At 37.4% G+C, this 23,665-nt stretch overlaps 1 protein-coding gene across 2 annotated transcripts in view; it reads left to right on the top strand.

Moving 5' to 3' along the window:
- The window catches only part of SLC25A12 (solute carrier family 25 member 12), a 207,826-nt gene that overhangs the window by 164,565 nt on the left and 19,596 nt on the right, over window positions 1-23,665 (top strand). For both annotated transcript variants that reach the window (XM_059394165.1, XM_059394164.1), the window contains exons 10-13: window positions 4,898-4,979; window positions 6,678-6,836; window positions 9,953-10,005; window positions 10,253-10,333. In XM_059394165.1, the coding sequence (XP_059250148.1) occupies window positions 4,898-4,979; window positions 6,678-6,836; window positions 9,953-10,005; window positions 10,253-10,333 (375 nt within the window). The remainder of the gene's footprint in view (window positions 1-4,897; window positions 4,980-6,677; window positions 6,837-9,952; window positions 10,006-10,252; window positions 10,334-23,665) is intronic.

Here is a 23,665-nt window from a genome sequence, read left to right as displayed (position 1 = left end):
ACAGTTTTGTAGGGCTTATAAACATTCTTTAAAGGAAGACAGGTTAAAGAAGATGTGTGTGGACACCTGGGTGGCTCAGTTGGTTAAGTGACTGCTTTTGGCTCAGGTCATGATCCTTGAGTCCTGGGATTGAGTCCCACATCCGGCTCCCTGCTCGTCAGGGAGTCTGCTTCTCCCACTGACCTCTCTCCTCTCATGCTCCCTTTCATTCTCTCTCTCTCTCATATAAATAAAACCTTAAAGAAAAAGAAAAAAGAAAATGCGTGTAGTTGAACACAGGAGAGCCTTTTCATATGAATAATAATTAGTGGTTACTGGATTCCTTTTTTTTTTTTTTTAAGATTTTATTTATTTATTTGACAGAGAGAAATCACAAGTAGACGGAGAGACAGGCAGAGAGAGAGAGAGGAGGAAGCAGGCTCCCTGCTGAGCAGAGAGCCCGATGCGGGACTCAATCCCAGGACCCTGAGATCATGACCTGAGCCGAAGGCAGCGGCTTAACCCACTGAGCCACCCAGGCACCCCAATGGTTACTGGATTCTTATTTGGGATCAGAGCCCTTTTATTCTGTGAGTTTTAGTTCAACATATTCTTTTGAAAGGAGACATAGTTAAAAATAATAATCTAAGGGTGCCTGGGTGGCTCAGTGGGTTAAAGCCTCTGCCTTAGGGAGCCTGCTTCCTCCTCTCTCTCTCTCTGCCTGCTTCTCTGCTACTGTCTCTTTCTCTGTCACATAAATAAGTAAAATCTTTAAAAAATAATAATAATCGGGCGCCTGGGTGGCTCAGTGGGTTAAGCCGCTGCCTTCGGCTCAGGTCATGATCTCAGGGTCCTGAGATCGAGTCCCGCATCGGGCTCTCTGCTCAGCAGGGAGCCTGCTTCCTCCTCTCTCTCTCTCTGCCTGTGTCTCTGCCTACTTGTGGTCTCTCTCTGTCAAATAAATAAATAAAATCTTTAAAAAATAATAATAATAATCTATGAGAATGGAGCTTATTTTCACACAGTTTTGTGATTGAGAAACTCCATTTTGGAAAAAAGCTTTATGTGCATGTTTTTAGAAGTTAAAAATATATTTCTGTCCAAAAACAGACTCTGAACTATAGAGAACACACTGATGGTTACCAGAGGGGAGGTGAGTTGGGGGTGAGGGGATAGGTGACACAGGTGATGGGGATTAAGGATGAGACTTGTGATGAGCACTGGGTGTTCTATGGCAGTGTTGAATCACTATATTGTACACCTAATATTACACTGTATGTTAACGAACTGGAATCTAAATAAAAACTTTTAAAAACCCTACATTTGCTGTGTTTAAAAGGTAGCATAACAGCCACACTGATTTTAAAGGATTTTAAAATCTAAGCTAAAATGCCATTTCTAGAATTTCTTCAAAACATATGACATTAAAAACATCATCTTTGCTGTGAAGATACTCATTGTGTTTTCAACTATGTTATCTTTGAAATAGAGTAATCAGAATTAACTGGTTAGCTTCACTTTGTTCAGTCCATGTTTTAAAAACTGAGGCATATTTAGTCAATATAATACATAGAAGTGATCCCCAAAATATTTTTTGGTTAATAAATGAAAATTAAAAAAAAATTTTTTAAAGATTTTATTTATTTATTTGACAAAGATCACAAGTAGGCAGAGAGTTAGGCAGAGAGAGAAGGGGAAGCAGGCTCCCCGCTGAGCAAGAGAGCCCGATGTGGGGCTCGATCCCAGGACCCTGGGATCATGACCTGAGCTGAAGGCAGAGGCTATAACCCACTGAGCCACCCAGGCACCCCTGAAAATTAAATTTTTTAAAAAACATTTTATTCCATCTCATTCTTTATAATTTCTACTTTTGTGTATGTTTAAAATGCACACTATCTGTATTTGGTTTTTGTTTTTTCTATAAAGATTTTATTTATTTGACAGAGAGAGACACAGTGAGAGAGGGAACACAGGCAGGGGGAGTAGGAGAGGGAGAAGCAGGCTTCCTGCTAAGTAGGGAGCCTGCTGTGGGGGCTGGATCCGAGGACCCTAGGATGGTGACCTGAGCTGAAGGCAGACATTTAATGACTAAGCCACCCAGGTGCCCCTAAAATACATACTATATGTAATTTAATAAAGTATGTTACTTTTCAATTCTTATAGATATTATTAGTACAATGTAACTATGTATGATTTATAAATGAAATCATGTATTGGGGCTAGATGCTTAAAATCTTCCTGGCAGGAGTGTTCAATTCCAAAGAGTTGTTAAGGCTGTTGACTTGAAGAATGATGAAGAGTCACATCATTCTTGGGTGGACAGGAAACTGAGCCATTGCTCTGCTTGTTCCCTATCTGAGGAGACCTGTAGCAAGTCTTTAGTCTTGTCCATACAATGGACATTTTACCTTTGTATGAACAGAGGACTGACTGAAAAATTAGTCCAGTGTGGTCTCACTGTGGATAGAAATTGCTGAAAGCCTCTTCCTGGTGGTCTCATAAAGGAGTTTATTTATAGAAGATTGAAAAACATTGGGCCCCTGAGGGCTGCATTAGGGCCCAGGTCTTGAGTACTTGGTAGAATGCTCTCACCCTTTGGGAGATAGTACATCTCTACAAAGTCTAAAATTAGTGTTATTATTATAGTGATAAGAAGAACAAAAAGTAATTAACTTTTCAGTTGGCCCATTTTTCACTATTCTATGAGTGAATCAAAATTAGTCTTATACTCATTGTAGTAGGATATTGTTAAAATATCCTACTTTTTCCCTTATTAGATTCCAGATAAAAATATCAGCTTCCAATTATTAATTGCTCACTTTTGTTAACAGCATGTAAATTAAACATAATGGATGGCTGGGTAGTTGCTTGGGCTACTTATAGGAAAAAATGTATTTCCTACAAGATTGTGGTGATGTACTACTCTGTAATTTTCCACCTTTTTTTATGATGGTTTCTTCCACATACTAAATTCAGTTTTGTACATTGTAGATGTACACTTTTACCTAATTGGATTATAATAAATTTAGTATAGTGTAATAGTTGAGATTTGTAAAATATGTGCTGATATTATTTGAAATAATGGTGTTCTACTAATTTTTTTTTGGCCAAGGGTTTCATTTTGCTTTTCATCAAATATTATTTATTTATTTTCCTTTTTACTATAGAATCTATTGAACTATAATACTGGCAAGCATAATGAGCTTTTTAAAAGATCTCTGCTTACAGAGATCACAATCAAACATTAAATATTTAGGTATCAGATGTTTTGGTTAAAACCTGAAAGCACACTTATTGTGGTACAGAATTTACAAAAGAAGAAGCAGATAAACCCTTTATAGGCTGCTTCTCAAGTTATTTGTAAATATCTGGGTTTGCCATATTTAGCTTGGTTAATTGAGCTTTGAAGAGATTGTACAGATGAAAGCAAAGCAGAGTGGACTAGCTTTTTTCCCCCTTTTAGATTTTAGGCATGGATTCCCTCTCCATTAAATTATTCTAATGGGCATATCTAAGCTTTTTATTATGCTGGTTTTAAAAAGCTTATTCCAAGTTAATATGTTTCAACTTTCCTTTATGTTAAACCAAATATTTTATTCTTTCATCTCAAACTGTTTATAGAGAGTAACTGCTCTCTTCATGAAGAAAATATTAAAGAACAAGACTGGCCGACAAGGATAGGCCAATTCTTTTGGATACTATATGCTGGGGGCTACCTATGAAATAACATTCTGAGTCACAATAGGGCTTTTTTCCTTTGCATTATCATTGTAGATTCTATGGTGGAACTATAGATGTGGCTAGGTTAGTGGTTTTCTACCTAACTGCCTAGCCGAATGATTTGAAACTTTTAAAAAAGAGATAAGCTCTAAGCCTCAGGAATTTATTTTTTTAAAGCCCCTCAGCTGTTTTCTTTGCATAGGTATAGCTGGACAATGCAGAGGCCTAGGAGAGGGAATGCTTGGTAACATAGGTCAGAAATCTTGTAGTTATGTAGTGATAACCTCAGTGGTGAGCTGCAAAGCTAGAAATAAGGGGTCCAAGGCTCTGAACACTTGAAATAGTAGTTATTAAAGGTTTTCGCTTTAGCCTCAAAGAGAAGTACTTGACTTTGCCTTACAAATAGAATTCTAACAATCCTAGTTATGTGATGTTGCTAGCCCTAGTAAATGAGAGGCAGCAAAACCAAATTAGGAAGCTGTTGGTAAAAGAAGTAATGTCTGTGAGGCCTGGGAAGACAGCACATGCCACAGCATTAGAACTTGATGCAGTAATTGATGGGCCTAGGAATATGACAGCTTTCAGTCATTAGAGAAGGTAGATTATGATCAATATTCTCTGATCGAGGAACCAAGGTAGTGTTGTTTTTTTTAAAGATTTTATTTATTTTAGAGAGAGCGTGAGTGAGCGAGTGGAGTGAGGAGTGGCAGAGGGAGAGGGAGAGAGAGAGAATCTCAAGCAGACTCCCTGCTGAGCACGGAACCCAACATGGGGCTTGATCTTATGATCCTGAGATCATGACCTGGGCTGAAACCAAGACTCAGATGCTTAACTGACTGAGCCACCCAGGTGTCCCTCAAGGTAGTTTTTGCACATTTCAGAAATATTTTAAATTTTAGGTTGGTTAAAGTAAAGAAGAGGGGAAGGGATTTTATACCCAAAATGTTAGTTTACCTGAAAGCGTCACTTCTCTGGAATGATGGTGTATTCCCCAATAGTAGCAAAGAAATCAGGTATTAATAGGCTTGTTAAAAAAAGGGTGGGGGAGTAACGGTATCTGTTTGTCTGGATGCAGTTTTAAAATGCTAATTGTGGTATCCATTTTAAAATCTTAAAATAGCTGAATTGTAGCTTTTAAAAAAAATTTGCCTCATACTTTTCCAAAAAAAATTTTTTTTTACATGTTTTCCTCCCACAGCAATCTCATGGTTTAGGCAGGCCTGTCTGGCTCCAGATTGCCGAGTCTGCTTATAGATTCACTCTGGGCTCAGTTGCTGGAGGTGAGTGACTTGGCTGTGTGCTGTTCCCGGCTTGTGTTCATGTAATATTATCTCACTAGACTGAAACCGATCAGCAGAGCTGCAGTTCATCGTTCCTGCAGGACATGACCGCAGAGCTTTCCGAAGTGTTCTTGATTTCTACCTGGGATCAGAGGGCCTGCTGCAGCACAGCTGTGGACCCTCAGGCTCCAGCCTGTCTTCAGGACAAAAGCTCCGTAGTAAAGTGAAAGTTTGGGCGTGTGCTGCACTCACTTTAATTATCCTGCGGAGAACCAGGATGAAGAAATGGAAATGAGTCTGTGTTAACTGTGTTAATGGTGTTGGGGGTAAGGGCAGGTAGGAAATTAAGATTTGGGGTAGAAATCCCAGGACCTTATGAAATACAACCACCTCCTAAAGTGATTCACTTTGGCTTTTCTACTTGCATTTTTTTTTCCTTTCCCTTTTTACTGCTTGAAGAATATCTGGACTTGTACATACTATTTCCTAAAAGGAACCTCCCCTCCTAGCTCCTGGGCAGAATTTGAGGGACTTTTTTGGCTTAAATCTCTCCACAGAAAGTGTGAACTTGCTTTGTTGAGAAGAACCTAGGAAGTGTGATTAAAATGTTTATGATTTTTGGGGCGCCTGGGTGGCTCAGTGGGTTAAGCTGCTGCCTTCGGCTCAGGTCATGATCTCAGAGTCCTGGGATCGAGTCCCGCATCGGGCTCTCTGCTCGGCAGAGAGCCTGCTTCCCTCTCTCTCTCTCTGGCTGCCTCTCTGTCTACTTGTGATTTCTCTCTGTCAAATTAATAAATAAAATCTTTAAAAAAAAAAAAAAAATGTTTATGATTTTTTAAAACAAGCCTGAACTGATGGAACTATTATTTTTTTTCTTTTCAGTTTCAGTTTTAGAAGTTGCAGAACATGTTTTGGTTTTCACCAGTTGAAAAATACAACATTCTAAGTCATTTTATACATTATTCAATCTGAAAAATTCTAAAGCCTGACATTCATTTTTTAAAGACCAAACTCTGGGGCACCTGGGTGGCTCAGGTGGTTAATTAACCGCCTGCTTCTGCTCAGGCCATGATCCCAGCGTCCTGGGATCCAGCCCGGTCTCAGGCTCCTTGCTTAGTGGGGAGCCTGCTTCTCTCTCTCCCTCTGCTGCTCCCCCTGCTTGTGCGCTCTCTCTGTCAAATAAATGAATAAAGTCTTTAAGACCAAATTCTGTACAAAGGGATAAGATCATGTTGAGGTTGGTTCTGATATTATGCTTGTAACTAAGATTAATTTACCAAAATGCTTTAGTAAACTAAGTTTTAAAATTACAGCTACTTGTGGGAACATATATGATTATTGTAAGGGGTAAATGGTATGTATTTAGGCACTGAATGGAAAATATAAAGAAATATGTTACATATAGTAGCTTCATATTGTTAGAAAAAATCAAGTCTGGATTATTTACTGTTGGCGATGACTTGAAAATCCATTGCAGTTGTTCTCGGAAGCAGCTGTATTTATGGATCCCGGTCGCTAGCCTGTCATCCTTCAGCGGTGCACGGTGTATGGGAGAAGGAAAAAACACACCGTCCCCTTTTTTTGTGAGCATAGATCCTGCATTTTGTTTTTGAGTCCTTTGAGATGAGATTTGTTGTGCTTGAAGATCTTCCATTTAACTATGCTCTCTTTTAAGCCTAACTCCTGTTTTATTTGTAGCCGTGGGAGCCACCGCAGTGTACCCTATAGATCTGGTGAAAACCCGCATGCAAAACCAGCGCGGCACTGGCTCTGTGGTTGGAGAGCTGATGTACAAAAACAGCTTTGACTGTTTTAAGAAAGTCTTGCGCTACGAGGGCTTCTTTGGACTCTACCGGGGTAAGTAAGCAGAGCTCAGCTGCTGAAGTTCGTGATTTTGTCTCCCCAGCAGCAGATTTTACCTCCGTCATTCTGAAAATCAATGTGTTGCCTGTCCAGTCAGACTAGAGCTGTTTCTCTCTTTTTATTTTCTTGTTGCTGGCTTCCCTTTTTACATTCTTGCTGGGAACTAGCAGTATTAGTCTGCAGACAAGGCCTTCACTTCTTCTCCCTGATACTTGTATTTCATGGAATCCAAATCCTGCCTTTGTCCCAACGTGAGTCCATGGTCCCCGTGCTCTCAAAAACTCAGGCTGAGTTGAATAAAGGACAACAGCTAAGAAGTAGAGAGCTGCTTTTCTCAGGGTGAGAGAAGAAAGATGTACCTCTTCTCTGTGAAATGGAAGCCAGGCTGTTACTTGAAGTGAGTTTACCCTCTGTGCACTTGTTTCAGTTGAAAGAGATGTCAGATGTGTTTGTGTCTTCCAAGGAGACCATTCATAAGTCTTTTTTCCAGTGAGTCATCTGAAGTTAAAAAAAAAAAAAAGAGTAAAAGAAAACCTTTGGCCCCAGGTCTCATTCTCTCTCCTTTCCCCCCCTTAGCTCAGAGGCACTGAGTAAAAGCAGAGAGATTTCCTTTTGCGGGGAATGTTACCACCAAGTCAAGGTTGAGCACAGTGCTGTCAGCATCAGAGGCAGCAGCCCCTTGTAGAAACTCCCCACCCCCGTGGGCTTTGTAGGAACTTGTTCTCTTTGGAGAGGGAATGACTTTCATGTTCATGTTTTCACATAAGAATTTAGGGTTTCCTTTGGGAGGGAGATTAATTTTTTAATCCCTTTGGGCGCCACTTGGAATTCTTTGAAAATATTCTCCACATGCTCAAGTCCAGAGCGTTTATGGAATTTACTGTACTTGTTTGTTTGTACACACGGTCTCATTAATCCCTAGCTCGCTCTGAGCTCTGCTGACCTGTTGGGCTTAGAACCTTTTCCTTGGGAAGAAAGATTGGACCTGCACAAAGCTTCTGCTCACGGACAAGAGAAAAAAACACCTCTGGTTAGCATTGTTTGCAGATACTCAGGTGAAAAATGTATTCCTGATATGCTCACATTTAAAGGAGAGGGCCATGAGAATGTTCATTTTTCGCAGCATATATATATATATATATATATATATATATATATATATATAAAAAAAAAAGAGAGTGGTCAAATCAAACTCAGCTCAAATACCCGGCTCCTGAGAATGCATGGAGTTACTCAAGCCTGTCTAAATTTTAGCTGTATAACATGTACTTACTCCATGGGAAAGGGTATGTGTTGTCCAGAATGCAGGTCTGTGCATGGGAATGCTTATTTTAAGCTGTATCAAACCCTGCGTATCTAGATTTCTTTCAATGAGGAACTTAAGGAGGGTTGAGTGGTGCTAGGGTTTGGTTTTGTTTTGATTTTTGCTTTGTCATCTCCAATCTTTCTTTGTTGAATAATAACCTTTCTTCCTCCTTGGTATGCTTTTAAAGAGAATGCTCCTATTAGAAGTAACCAGGGTATATACTTCATTCACAGTTTAGCCTTCTCAATGGTTCGATGCTTACAGAAAATTTCGTTTCGGAGAGATGTCATGTTAATTAAATGGTCTGATATGCCAAGTTTGGGGGTGGGGAGAGGTGGAGGGATTGTTCGCTTTATTCATGATGTGAGCTGATAAAATCAGTTCTTTAAATGAGAGACTCTTGTATTAGAGAGAAGATTGTAGGAGTCCTGTATGCGAACACTATGATTATTGAGATTGTCATATATTGCTTAGTACCGGTCCATTATTCTGTCAGATGATTGACAAAATTGTTGACAGATTAGTTTAAATTTCTTTGCAAGCAATAGTGATAAAATGACATAAATCAGTACTTTATTAAAATTCCATGAGCCTTATTGAGGCAAGTTGTAAAACAAATACACATGCTGACATGGGTGTATGGAAGTTAGATTAAAAGTAATAGGGCCTCATAATCATGAAGGTTAGAAAGTTAAGACTGCCATCTGCTGATTTATTCTTTTAAATCAGCCTGCTACCCATTAAAGGTGTGTGCAGATTTGTGTTTGTCACTGATAATTCAGTTTGACTGACAGTAGCCTGTATGTATGATTACTCGCTGGCTCTCAACTCACAGAAAATCACTCAGCAGTATCCTCAAAGTAGGCTTAAGATCAGCAGTGAGTGTGCAAATACATACATAACTCCCCTATGGCTGGGTGATTTAAAGGGTATAGAATGTTTATTGTTAGCATTTTTTAAAAATGTATGCAAAAAATGTACGCCAGCAATTTGGATAATCTGTGTGCTTTAGAAAGCTGAGCCTTACAGATGTTGAATTGTTTATATATTTTTTTCTTTTCCAGTTTGCAGCCAGCCTTGGTAATTTAACTTTCTAAGAATAATGATTTCCTTTGTTTTAAGAAGATTCTTTTGAAATGTCTTAAGTTTGACATATATTAGTAAATAAGAATGCAGGAGGCATATGTTTTTGCTTATAGAAGACACCCATTAAATGATATTTAAAACTGTGTGGTTTTTTTGCAGTTTTGGCTTCCTTTAAAATATATGTATACGGAATTCTGGTTTTCTCTAAAGAGAAAATTATGGGAGTTGGTATTCTGTAATAACCAAACCACCGTATGCTATTAGCATCGTTTGTGCCCAAACCTGGGTCTACTCAACAGCCTGTTTTGCAGATATATGACATTGACTTCTCTAATGAGTTCGTGTATGTTTGTATGTTGTTGGTTGTAAAGGGCGGGAATTTGGTTACATTGTTATTGGCAATGTTTGGGAGTAGAGAAGATCATGGCCTCCGTTCCTTCTTCAAGGTACTTTTTGAGAGATATTAGATAACTAGGCTTTAAGGGAAGCATGCTTAAGAAAAGGATCTATAGCCTCAAGAAAGCCTAGCATTATGTTTGACATGAATAATTATTACATACATGTACGGAGTTCTTAGGACAATCCATTTTTTCATATTTTAGTGAAAACCCTAGAATGTTCGATAGGTAAATAATAAGGGAGAAGCCATTAACTTGTTGGGTTTACATATTAATGTCTACTACATTCATATTGCTAATGCTTCTCTCTGTTTACCTAGGTCTGATACCACAGCTTATAGGAGTTGCTCCAGAAAAGGCCATTAAACTGACTGTAAGTTTCTTTCTCATTGAATTTATATGTCATTTGTTTAGATGATCATTAAACCAACAATTAAGATGGATGCTGCAGAGACTGGCACACTATCAAGATGTCTGTAAAACTTTCAGCTTCTATGTAGACATTTGATAATTCTTAATTTTATCATGAGACAGGTATTTTGATGATTTGGAAAACCAGTAACACGCCAGTGGAGGAAATGGTTGAGAATTCCAGTTAACTGATGTTGTTTTCTTATTAGGTCAATGATTTTGTCCGGGACAAATTTACCAGAAGAGACGGGTCCATTCCACTTTTAGCAGAAATCCTTGCTGGAGGTTGTGTAAGTATGAATACTGGGCATTTCTCATGGCAAGCATGTTCCTTTAACCTTTTTTGCACATTAGATATAATACCTGAGTGACATTCCTTCTTAACTCAAAGGATTCTAAGATTTTCTCAGTGATCATAAGGAATAGTTTTTAATTTCATTGCATGATCCTGACTGGTTTTGAATGAAGGAAAGAGGAAGTATTTTTTATCGGCTCTGACTCTTAAAAGCTCCGGCATTACCTTCCACACTTTGGAAGTTCTAATTCTGATTTTTAAATATTCCAGGAAATAGAGTAGTGGGTAGTGTTCCCATACATTTAAATCGTCTTGAACTTCAAAATAAGTGAGATGATTGATTAATTGGGCTTTTATATCTTAGGTGTAGGACTGAGAAAACCATTGTGGAGTAATTTTAATTTTCCTTCTTTAGGGACCAGAGGTTATAGCAAACAACCATAATTATGTTAAGGCTATTACAATTCTGAATGCAGAGATTCAGATTATATTCACTTTGAACTCAAAGGTTTCTATCTTTAAAGGGTGAGCATGACATTGCATTTAGACCAATTCTCAAATTTAAGTTTGTAGCTCAACTGATTTTATTTGTGCTGTTTATTTCAAATTTGTTAATACATGATTTAAGACTTATTTAGTCCATTTTGTCCCTGAAACTCTTAATAACTTCCAGTTGAACTGGCTAACAGTCTTCGCTAAACCCTCTTCAGTTGCTTGTGGAACTTGAGGTGATGGGGTCAGTGACCCTTGCAACTTTTAATTCTGCGAAGATGCCCTGGGGGGTCAGAGAATGGAGCTGCTCTGGATTCTTTTTGATGAGATTTGTCAGCCTGGTGCATACCTGGCTCCTCACCTTTGTGCAACCAAAGTTCCTATTGAAAAGGTTAAAAGGCTGTGTGTGTGTGTGTGTGTGTGTGTGTGTACGTGTACGTATGTTTGTGCATTTGCATGTATGCTTGTACTTTCCAAGTGGGTTCTCAGGAAGCAAACTCACCTCTTTGGCTAACTTTCTTTTTTCATGAAAGACAAATAATAATTATAGAATAAGACCTTTGTTTAAGCAGATCACAAAAAAGTTTCTCCTCTTCCTTTACCCCAATTAGATGCTGTAATTATTTCTCTTCAAATGAGAGAACGTTTGTAAATTTTAAATATTCTTTTTCTCAGTGGTTTTAGTTTTAGTTTGGTTAAGAAGTTTCCAAACTTAGTTTTGCCACTCCTCTTGCATATATTTGCCAGAAGTCTCCTAAGTCAGGCTCTTTCTGTTTTGCGTGGCTAATTTTTTCTGTTTCCCTTTGTAATACCCAGAGGTTTTTGTCCATGAAACTGACCTGTTCCCATGTTCCCATGTCTGACATGTGACCTAAGTGGTTAAACCATAATCAGATCTTTGGTTCCTTTGTTTTTCCTACTATGTACCCTGTTTCTAGGTTTGAACTTTGGGAATTTCTGTTGAAGTCTAGGGTGCCTTGAGGGTTATGCTGACACTCTAAATCTCTTCTTTAATCATGACTCATTTCTGAGAACTTTGATGGATTGTCTAGTTGGAAATTGACAGCATGAAAAATAGACAGGTTGGGCTCTAGGCAGAATGATGAGGTTGTCTGCAGTTCTTTACCTCAAACATTTTCTGCTTCCATTTTTTTTTTTTCCCTAAATCTCTTCATTCAGGGAGGAAAGAAAATGAGTATTTATTGAATTTGTACTGATGAATTCAATCACACTACAGTGTAAATAATCTTCAAAGCATAATCTGCCACTTCTCCCCATGTCTATGTATTTCAGCAGAGAATAAAGCCTTGAACAGAATGAATGGGTCTCTATTTAAAGAATATCAGGCACTGTGGAATATAGGAGTGCTCTCTTTACTGAATGAAACCTGGTAAGCAGCCACCGGATAGACACTGGGAAGAGTGGCTTCCTGTGAGCCTGATATAAGAACCCTCACCGTCCTGAGTAGTGGTGGTGAAAAGATGCATAGGGACCCTGTGGGTGTTCAGCTAAATGCTGTCTGTAGCACCGGCTGAGAACAATGCTGCTGTTTTCTCAAAAATCACTCAGTTTTACCTTGTGTTAACCTAATGCAGATTAATTCAAAAGAAATGGCTCAGACTGAATAGTCAGTATTGGCTTTATAGGTTTTTCCCCAGTAGAGGGATCATCTAGGAACCCCGGCTTTGAGTTTCCTGTATATGGGAGAGAAATTCTGATAGGAAAATGACTGCTGGCCTTTAGGAAAAATGGTGTTCTTTGACCTAGATAATGAATTGACCAAGAAATAAAAATATCCAGACCTTTTATTTTTTTTTTGGTTGGTTGGTTGTTTTATGATCTATTTTTAAGAGTAGGTGATATTTGATATATATAAAAAGAGTACACACTATAAATCTAGTAGCTCATACTGTATTGAGCATCTTTAAACATATCACTCAACTAAAACATTACTGTCATTGACACTGGCTTTTGTTTCTAATGTAGCTCTAATCTGCTAAGATTGCTAATGAGCAGTAGGGACTTTGCCTATCGGAACATTTTTTTTTAATTTGTTTTAGAAAGAAGGAGAGGGAGAGAGAGAGCACAAGTGGGAGGGGCAGAGAGAGAGAATTCCAAGCAGACTCTGCACTGAGCAATGGAACCCAATTCGGGGCGTGATCCCACAACCATGAGATCATAACCCGAGCCAAAACCAAGAGTCGGATACCCAACTAACTATACCATCCAGGCACCCCTCCCAAACATTTTATAGGCATTATCTGTCTCATCATTATTCCCAACTAGAGTTGAAGAAAATAAACCCAAGGGAGATCCAGACTTAGTAGGTGATAAAAATTCAAACCACTTTTGTTTAAAATCCATATTTATTCATATTTGGTGCATTTCCATTCATTCGTTCTTCCATTTATTCATTCTCATTCAGCAAGCTGTGAAGCCTGAGAGAGATTTACTTTCTTTTTTCCTGTGAAGGGAACCAGACTAAGGTTACGTTTATATCTCATAGAAAACGGGTAGCTCCTGATCATTCTTACCAGATAAAACTTAATCTTAAGTCTAATCATATTCTACAGTTTTAATTTGAAAGCTGAATTCCTTATTGTGGTTTCCTTCATTACTACATATCACCAAAGAAAATACAGGCTTATGATTATGTCATCATAACAGCTAGCATTCGTAGAACACCCTGCCCTGGACTTGGACTTTACAGGCATCATCTCATTATTCCCAGCTACAGTGGAAGAAATTAAAAGCTCAGTAAAATCCAGCACCTAGTAAATGGAAAAATTGAGATTCAAGCCACTTCTGTCTCCAAATCCGTATTCTTTAGTATTCGGTATATATTTCTCTTCATTTATTTATTCTCTCACTCATTGAATGCCTGCTATGTTTCAGAAATATTTTAAGAACAACAGCTTTACCGAGATATAATTCACATACCCTACAATTCCCCCTTTTTAAAGTGTACTGCTCGGCAGTTTTTAGCATAGCCACAGAGCTGTGTAACTATCACCACAGTTAATTTTAGAACATATTCTAAATTGCGTGATAATACCTGAAAATGAAACCTGGGACCCTTTTGCTGTTGCCCACCAGTCTTTCCTCTCTCCCTTTTACTAATAAACTTTCCATCTCTGTCAATTCACCAATTCTGGACATTTCATATAAATGGAATGAAAAATGTGGTCTTTTGTGTCTGGCTTTTTTCACTCAGCATAATGTTTTCAGGATTTATCCAAGTTGTACTATGTATCAGTACTTCAGACCTTTTTATTGGTGAGGAATAGTCCATTATATAGATACGTCACATTTGGTTTATGCATCAGTTGTTGAACTTTGGGTTGTTTCCACTTTTTGGTTATTATGAGTAATACTGCTGTGAACGTTAATGTAAAAAGTTTTATGTGGATGTATGTTTTCACTTCTCTTGGGTATATACCTAGGAGTGGAATTGTTGGGTTGTATAGTAACTCTAATTTGTATTTTGAGGAACTGCCAGACTGTTTTCCAAAGTGGCTGCAACATTTTACATTCCCACTAGCAATGTATAAGGGTTCAGATTTCTCCACATTCTTGTTATTGATTATAGCTACCGCAGTGGATATGAAGTGTTATCTTGTTGTAATCTAATAATTGACATTTTGAACATCTTTTCAAGAATGTTTTGGCATTTGTATATCTCCTTTGGAGAAATATCTATTCAGAATCTTTGCCTGTTTTTTTTTTTTTTTTTTTATAAATTTTTTTTTAAATTTTATTTATTTATTTGACAGAGAGAGATGACAAGCAGGCAGAGAGAGAGAGGAGGAAGCAGGCTCCCTGCTGAGCCCAATGCGGGACTCGATCCCAGGACCCTGAGATCATGACCTGAGCCGAAGGCAGTGGCCCAACCCACTGAGCCACCCAGGCGCCCTCTTTGCCTGTTTTTTAATTGGGTTGTCTTTTATTATTAAGTTATAAGAGTTCTTTATATATTTAGAGTCCCTTATCAGACATATGATTTCCAATATTTTTCACTTTCTGTCCTTTGAAGACTCGGACTTGATTTTAATGAAGTCCAATTTAACCATATTTTTTGCTTGTGCTTTTTGTGATATATATAGGAAATTATTGCCTAATCTAAGATTATGCAGATTAATACCTCTGTTTTCTTCTAAGAGTTTTATAGTTTTAGCTCTTACATTTAGGTCTTTGATCTTTCACACGAATTATTAACCTTAATTTTTTAGGGTCTTTTGCCTTGAGCATAGAGATTACCAAATGGTAGTTTTATTTTTCATTGTCAACATTTTGGTATATTTCCTCCTCCGCCGCCTCCTCCTCCTCCTCCTTCTTCTTTTTAAAGATTTTATTTATTTATTTGGGTGAGAGAACAGGAGAGAGAGCAGAGAGCACAAACAGTGTTGGGGAAAGGGACGGGGGTAAGAGAGAAGCAGACGCCCCATTAAGCAGGGAGCCTAATGCAGGGCTCAACCCTAGGATCCCAAGATCATGACCTGAGCCAAAGGCAGACACTTAGCCTACTGAGCCACCCAGGTGCCCCGGAATATTTCCGTCTAATGTTCTCATATGCATGCTCACATACATGTGTCTGTACACACACACACAAACACACATATACATTCTTTTTTCAACCAGATGGAAATTTTGTTGACTCTGATTTACCGGAGATGCAAGCTGCTTCCATTTCCTACAGGCAGCAGAGAATCACAGTAGAACATCTCACTTTAGAAATAGAATATAGGTGTCTCCTTAGTGCAGTAGGCAGCACATCAGTCTCATAGAAATAGAATATAACCACTCTGATGGCTGAGTAATATTCCAATGTATGTATGAAAGACATCTTCTTTATACACAACTAATACATGAATCATTGAACACTACACCAAAAACTAATGATTTCCTATATGTTGGGTAATTGAATTTAAAGAAGAAAAAAAAGGAAACCCTGAGGTAATAAATGTGCATTATAGTAAGATGCTAAAAAAAAAAAAAGAAATAGAATATAACCTTTGGGAATATAGAAGTATATACCTCTAGAAATATAAACAGTGTGCATTTTCAAATTTAAAGTCTTTACTGTGAACATTAACCAACCATTTTTTTTAAATATCTATATCAAAGCCTTCTCAAAAAAGACTTAGTTCAGAATTTATAATATAGAGGTGTTGGCATAAACTTTTTTGTTATTGCAGTATCAATAAAGTGACCTTTAGGTTTAACAGTTGGTTGACCCTTCTTTAGATGGGGTTGGGGCAAGACTATATTTGTGTATAGAGTTACTCATGAATATATGTTATGGATGCTGTATGTATGGTGTATATATAGCCGTTGGTTTCAAACATTTTTCCCATTGTTCTCATAGACGAGCCATTCTTATCAGGCCATATGTTTTTATTTTTCTATTAGAAAACCTCTCTTTATATATGTATAAATACATACATATCTGTGTATACATACATATTACATGTCCATATCGGACATAAATATAATTGAGTAATTATGATATCTATTGTGAGCAAGAATACTACTTTAATGTCACCTTAGAATTTTCAAAGTACTTTGGTAATGCACGTTGTCACTTCTTGTGAAATAGGTGCATGAGCTACAGAAGCTCAGAAAGGTTAACTCTCAACCCCAAATCATATAGATAACATATGCTGGTTTCATGCAAGCACCAGGTATTTTGATTTTCAGATCATGTTCTCTTGGAAAATCAAATCCAAGAGACGACTTCTTCCTGTGTCAAAAAGAAATCTAGATCAACTTTGTAGTGGCTTTTGTTCTTTCTTTAAACTATATTGTTACAGGGGCGCCTGGGTGGCTCAGTGAGTTGGGCCGCTGCCTTCGGCTCGGGTCATGATCCCAGGGTCCTGGGATCGAGCCCTGCATCGGGCTCTCTGCTCAGCGGGGAGCCTGCTTCCTCCCCTCTCTCTGCCTGCCTCTCTGCCTGCTTGTCATCTGTCTCTGTCAAATAAATAAATAAAAAATCTTAAAAAAAAAAAACTATATTGTTATATATATAGTAAAAATTTATCTTATATCTCTCTCTATATACATATATATGATCATTTACTTAGATACAATTAAGATACCAAGACATGACCAGATCTTAGATGTCAGCTCAGGGACTTTTAACAATTATATACATTCCTAAAATCACCACTCGAGGTAAGGTATAGAACATTTCACCCCAGAAAATTCATTCACGCCTCTTTCCAGTCAATCACTCCTCTGTTCCCCCAGGCCACCACTGTTCTGTTAATAGTTTTGTTTCTTCTTAGATTTCATATAAATGGAATTGTACAAAATGCATCCTTCCATGGCTGGTCTCTTTTGCTTAACATGTTTTCAAGAGTCATCCTGGTTATTTTGTGGGTATCAGTAGTTGGGTTTTTGTTTTTAATTTTACTATTATTCTGTTGTATGAATTGACCAAAATTTGCTTATTCATTCTTCTTTTGATGGACATTTGGGTTGTTTCCAGTTTGTATCTGTTATAAATAAGGTTGCTATAAGGGCAGCTGGGTGGCTCAGTCAGTTGAGCATCCAATTCCTGATTTTGGCTGAGTCCTGATCAAGCCCCACATGGGGCTCCCTGCTCAGTTTGCCCCTCCTCCTCCTCGTGTTCTCTTTCTTGCTCTTTCTAAAATAAATAAATAAAAATCTTTAAATAAAGAAAGATACTGTCTGTTGGTTCTTTGAAGTGGATGGATCATCTTGCAGTCTCATTAGCAATATATGAGTATTTGTTACTCTGCATTCTTACTAATGTTTGATGGTCTTAGTCTTTTTTATTTTAGTCATGTAAGTTGGTATAAAAGGGTATCTTACTGTGTTTTTAATTTGCATTTCTCTGATTTTTAAAGGCATTGACCACCTTTTCATGTGTTTATTGGCTATTTGTATATCTTTTTTTGTAAAGTGTCTGTTCAAGTTTCCCACCAATTTTTAATTAGGTTATTTATATTTTTTATTATTGACTTATAAGAGTTCTTTATCCATGATGGATGTAGTCCTTTGTCAGATATATGTATTATCAATATTTTTCCCAATCTGTGACTTACCTATAGTTTCTTTACTGAGTTATAATTGTTGTATAACATTGTATTAGTTTGAGAGTTTGATGTGTACAATATGATTCAGTATTTGTATACACTGGGAAGTGATTACCACATTAAGCATAGTTTCCCCCCGCCACCATAAAAAGTTGCATAATATGAAGTATATTGTCAACTTTGTTTACCATGCTGTACATTACATCCCCATGACTTATTTATTTTATGACTGGAAGTTTGTGTATCTTGACCCCCATCTCCTATTTTACCCACTCCTATAATCCTCCTCCCTTCTGCCAACCACCAATCTGTTCTCTGCTCCTATGAGTTTTTTTCATTTATTTTGTGTTTTAGATTTCACATGTAAGTGAAATTCTACACTATTTTTCTCTCTCTGCCTTATTTCACTTAGTATAATACCCTCAAAGTCCATCCATGTTGGTACAAATGAGAAGAGTTCATCCTTTTTCATGGCTGAGTGGTTTTCCATTGCATACATATACCACATCTTCTTCATCCATTCATCCATGAGTGGACACATTGGTTGTTTTTGTGTCTTGCTTATTGTGAATAATGCTGCAATAAGCATAGCAGTCAAATATCTTTTCAAATTAGTGTTTTCTTTTTCTTTGGATAAAAACCCAGAAGTAATATTGCTGTATCATATGGTAGTTCTATTTTTAGTTTTTTGAGGCAGCTCCATACTGTTTTCCATAGTGGCTGCATCAATTTACATTCTCAACAGCAGTGCATGTCCTCACCAACACGTATTATTTCTTATCTTTTTTAGAATAGCCATTCTGACTCGTGTGAGATGATATATCACTGTGGCTTTGATTTACATTTCCCTGGTGATTAAAACATGGAGCATCTTTTCATGTCACTTGTATGTCTTTTCTGGAAGAAATGTTATTCAGATGCTGTATCCAATTTCTAATTGGATTTTTTTGTTATTGATTTGTAAGAATTCTTTACATATTTTGGATATTAATCTCTTATCGGATATATGATTTGAAAGTATCTTCTCCTACTCAAGTAGGTTGCCTTTTTATTTTGTTGGTGGTTTCCTTTGCTGTCCAAAAGCTTTTCAGTTTGATATAGTTCCATTTGTTTATTTTTGCTTTTGTCATCTTTGTCTTTGAAGTCCAATCCAAATGCCAAGAGAAACGTCAAGGAGCTTACCACCTATGTTTTCTTCTAGGAGTTTTATAGTTTCTGTTCTTATATTCAAGTTTTTAATACATTTTTAGTTAATTTTTGTGTCTGGGATAAGATAGTGGTGCAGTTTCATTCTTTCGCATGTGGCTGTGAAGTTTTCCCATCACCATTTATTGAGGAGACTGTCCGTTCCCCATTGTATGTTCTTGCTTCTTCTGTTGTAAAGTAATTGACTATATATGCATGAGTTTATTTCTGGGCTCTCTTTTTGTTCCATTGATGTATATGTCTTTATGCCAAAACCATCATGCTTTGATTACTATCACTTTTAAACATAGCTTGAAATCAGCAAGTGTGATGTCTCCAGCTTTGTCCTTCATTCTCAAGGTTGCTTTGACTACTCAAGATCATTTTTGGTTTCATATAAATATTAGGGTTGTTTCCTCTATTTCTGTGAAAATGTCATGGGATTTTGACAGGGATTGCATTGAATCTGTAGATTGCTTTGGATAATATGGACATTTTTGCAATATTAATTTTTCCAGTCCGCAAGCACAGACTGTCTTGCCACTTATTTGTGTCTTTTTCCATTTCTTTTATCTATGTAGTTTTTGATGTACAGATTTTTACCTCCTTGGTTTAATTTATTCCTAGGTGTTTTATTCACTTTGATGCAATTGTAAATGGAATTGTTTTCTTAATTTTTTTTTTAAGATTTTATTTATTTATTTGACGGAGATCACAAGTCGGCAGAGAGGCAAGCAGAGAGAGAGGAGAAAGCAGGCTCCCTGCAGAGCAGAGAGTCCGATGTGGGGCTCGAGCCCAGAACCCTGGGATCATGACCTGAGCCGAAGGTAGAGGCTTTAACCCACTGAGCCATCCAGGCGCCCCTTAATTTCTCTTTTTGATAATTCATTGTTAGTGTAGAAAAACAACAGGTTTTTGTATATTGACTTTGTATCCTGCAACTTTATTTGTTTATTCAGTTTTTTGGAGATCTTTTGGATTTTATATATGAGTTTTACTCTTTGCTTTCCAATTTGAATGCCTTTTGTTGATTTTCCTTGCCAAATTGCTCAAGCTAAAATTTTGAATTCTATGTTGAGTAAAAGTGGTGAAAGCAAGCATCCTTCTCTTGTTCCTGATCTTAGAGGAAATGCTTTCAGTTTTTGACCATTGAGTGTGATGTTAGTTGGGAGCTTGTCATTAAATGGATGCTGAATTTTGCCAGATGCTTTTTCTGCATCTATTTAGTTGATCATGGGATTTTTAGCTTTAATTTTGTTGATGTGGTGTATCACAATGACTGATGTGCAGATGTTAAACCATCCTTACATCCTGGAGTAAATCCCACTTGATCATGGTGTATGACTTTCTTAATGTATTTTTGAATTTGGTTTACTAATATTTTGTTAAGGATTTTTCCATCTGTGTTTATTAGGGATTTGGGTCTGTCATTTTCTTTTTTGGGTGTTCTTGTTTGGTGTTTGGTATCAGTCTAATACTGGCCTCATAAAATGAGTTTGGAAGCATTCCCTCCTCTTCAATTTTTGGGAGAGTTTGAGAAGGATAGGTATTAACTCTTCTTTAAATGAATTAGGGGGGACACCTGGGTGGCTCGGTTGGGTAAGCTGCTGCCTTTGGCTCCTGCATTGGATTCCTTGCTTGGCGGGGAGCCTGCTTCTCTCTCTGCCTCTGCCTGCCACTCTGCCTGCTCGTGTGCTCTCTCTCTCTGATAAAGAAATAAAATATTTTTTAAAAAAATAAATGAATTAGGGATTCACCAGTGAAGCCATCTGGTTCTAGACTTTTGTTTGTTGAGAGGTTTTTAATTACTGATTTAGTCTCCTTCTCAGTAATCGGTCTATTCAAATTTTCTATTTTTCCATTATTCAGCTTGTAAGACTGAATGTTACATGTTTCTAAAGTTGTCCAGTTTGTTAGAATATAATTTTTCATAGTAGCCTCTTGTGATCCTTTGTATTTTTTTGGTATGACTTATAACTTTCCCTCTTTCAATTCTGATTTTATTTATTCGAGCCTTCTCTTTTTCTTAGTATAGCTAAAGTTTACCGATTTTGTTTATCTTTTCAAAGAACCAGCTCTTAGTTTCATGGATCTTTTCTCTTTTCTTTTTAGTCTTACTTATTTCTGCCTGATCCTTATTATTTCCTTACTTCCACAGACTTATTTGGGCTTCCTTTGTTCCTCTTTTTCTAGTTCCCCCTTTTTTTTTTTTAATTCTAGCTCCTTTAGGTGTAAAGTTAGATCGTTTATTTGAGATTATTCTTGTTTTTTTGAAGTAGGTCTGTATCACTATGAACTTCCCTCTTATATCTGCTTTTGCTACATCTTGTAGATTTTGTTGTGTTCCATTTTCATTTGTCTCAAGGTATTTTTCTCCCTTTTTCTTTGATTTCTTTTTTGACCATTGGTTGTTCAGTAGCATGTTGTTAAATCTCCACATATTTGTGATTTCTCTTTTTAAATTTTTTTGGTGATTGATTTCCAGTTTTGTACTATTGTGGTCTGAAAGGATGCTTGATATCATTTTAGTCTTAAATTTATTAAGACTTGTTTTGTGGCCTAACATGTGATCTATCCTGGAGAATGTTCTGTGGGTACTTATGAAGAATGTGTATTCTGCTGCTTTTTGGTGGAATGTTCTGTATGTGTTTATTAAGTCCATCTGGTCTCATGTATCTTTTAAGGTGGACTTTTCCATATTGATTATCTATGTAGATAATCTATCCATTGATGTAACTGGAGTATTAAAATCCCCTACTATGGGGCGCCTGGGTGCCTCAGTGGGTTAAAGCCTCTGCCTTCGGCTCAGGTCATGATCTCAGGGTCCTGGGATTGAGCCCCGCATCGGGCTCTCTGCTTAGTGGGAAGCCTGCTTCCTCCTCTCTCTCTGCCTGCCTCTCTGCCTACTTGTGATCTGTCAAATAAATAAATAAAATCTTTAAAATAAATAAATAAATAAATAAAATCCCCTACTATAATTATATCGCTGTTGATTTTTCCCTGTAGGTCTGTTAATATTTCCTGTATATGTTTAGGTGCTCAATATGTTGAGTGACTTCATAGACATATATGTTTAGATGCCTTTATATGATGAGTGTACAAATATTTGCAAATGTTGTATATTCTTGCTAGAATGACTTTTATTATTGTATAATGTCTGGTTTTTTTAGAGCAATTTTTATTATTTTTTTAAATTTAAATTCAGTTAGGGGCGCCTGGGTGGCTCAGTGGGTTAAGCCTCTGCCTTTGGCTTGGGTCGTGATCCCAGGGTTCTGGGATTGAGCCCCGCCTCGGGCTCTCTGCTGGACAGGGAGCCTGCTCCCCTCCCCCACCCCACCTACCTCTTTGCCTACTTGTGATCTCTGTCAAATAAATAAATAAAATCTTTAAAAAACAACAACAACAAAATTTTAATTCAGTTAATTAACAAAAAAATGTAATATTGGTTTCAAAGGTACAGGTCTGTGATTCATCAGTCTTGTATGTCTCCCTCTCTGGTTTGACTTGTTTTCTTTTTTCTTCTCTTCCCCCATGATCCTCTATTTTGTCTCTTAAATTCCTCATATCAGTGAGATCATATAATAGTTGTCTTTCTCTGATTGACTTATTTCGTTTAGCATAATACCCTCTAGTTCCATCCGTTGTTGCAAATGGCAAGATTTCATTTTTTGATGGCTGAGTAATATTCCATTGTATATATATCATTTTAGTCTTAAATTTATTAAGACTTGTTTTGTGGCCTAACATGGGATCTATCCTGGAGCATGTTCTGTGGGTACTTTATCCGTTTATCTATCGATGGGCATCTGGGCTCTTTCCATAGTTTGGCTCTTGTGGACATTGCTGCTATAAACATTGGATGCAGGTGCCCCTTCAGATAACTACATTTGTATCTTTGGGGTAGATAACCAGTAGCGCAGTTACTGAGTCATAAGGTAGTTCTATTTTCAGCTTTTTGAGGAACCTCCATACTGTTTTCCAGAGTGGCTGCACTAGCCTGCATTCCCACCAACAGTGTAAGAGGGTTCCCCTTTCTCTGCATCCATGCCAACATCTGTCGTTTCCTGACTTGTTAATTTTAGCCATTCTGACTGGTGTGAGGTGTTACCTCATTGTGTTTTTGATTTGTAGTTCCCTGATGCTGAGTGAGGTTGAACATTTTTTCATGTGTCTGTTGGCCAGTTGGATGTCTTCTTTGCAGAAATGTCTGTGCATATCTTCTACCTATTTCTTGGTTGGAATGTTTGTTCTTTGGTTGTTGAGTTTGATAGTAGCCCTTTGTTCTTTGGTTGTTGAGTTTGATAGTAGCCCTTGGATACTAGCCCTTTATCTGATATGTTATTTCCAAATATCTTCTCCCATTCTGTTGGTTGTCTTTTGGTTTTGTCAGCTGTTTCCTTTGTTGTACAAAAGCTTTTTATCTTGGTGAAATCCCAATAGTTCATTTTTGCCTTTGTTTCCCTTGCCTCTGGAGACATGTCTAGCGAGAAGTTGCTGTGCCCGAGGTTGAAGAGGTTGCTGCTTGTGTTCTCCTCTAGGATTTTGTTGGATTCCTGTCTCACATTTAGGTCTTTCATCCATTTTGAGTCTAT

The sequence above is a fragment of the Mustela nigripes genome, chromosome 3, assembly GCF_022355385.1.
Source record: "Mustela nigripes isolate SB6536 chromosome 3, MUSNIG.SB6536, whole genome shotgun sequence".
In the NCBI taxonomy this organism is placed as follows: Eukaryota; Metazoa; Chordata; class Mammalia; order Carnivora; family Mustelidae; genus Mustela; species Mustela nigripes.
Note: the sequence above shows the minus strand (reverse complement) of the source record. Positions and strands in the feature narration are given on the sequence as shown.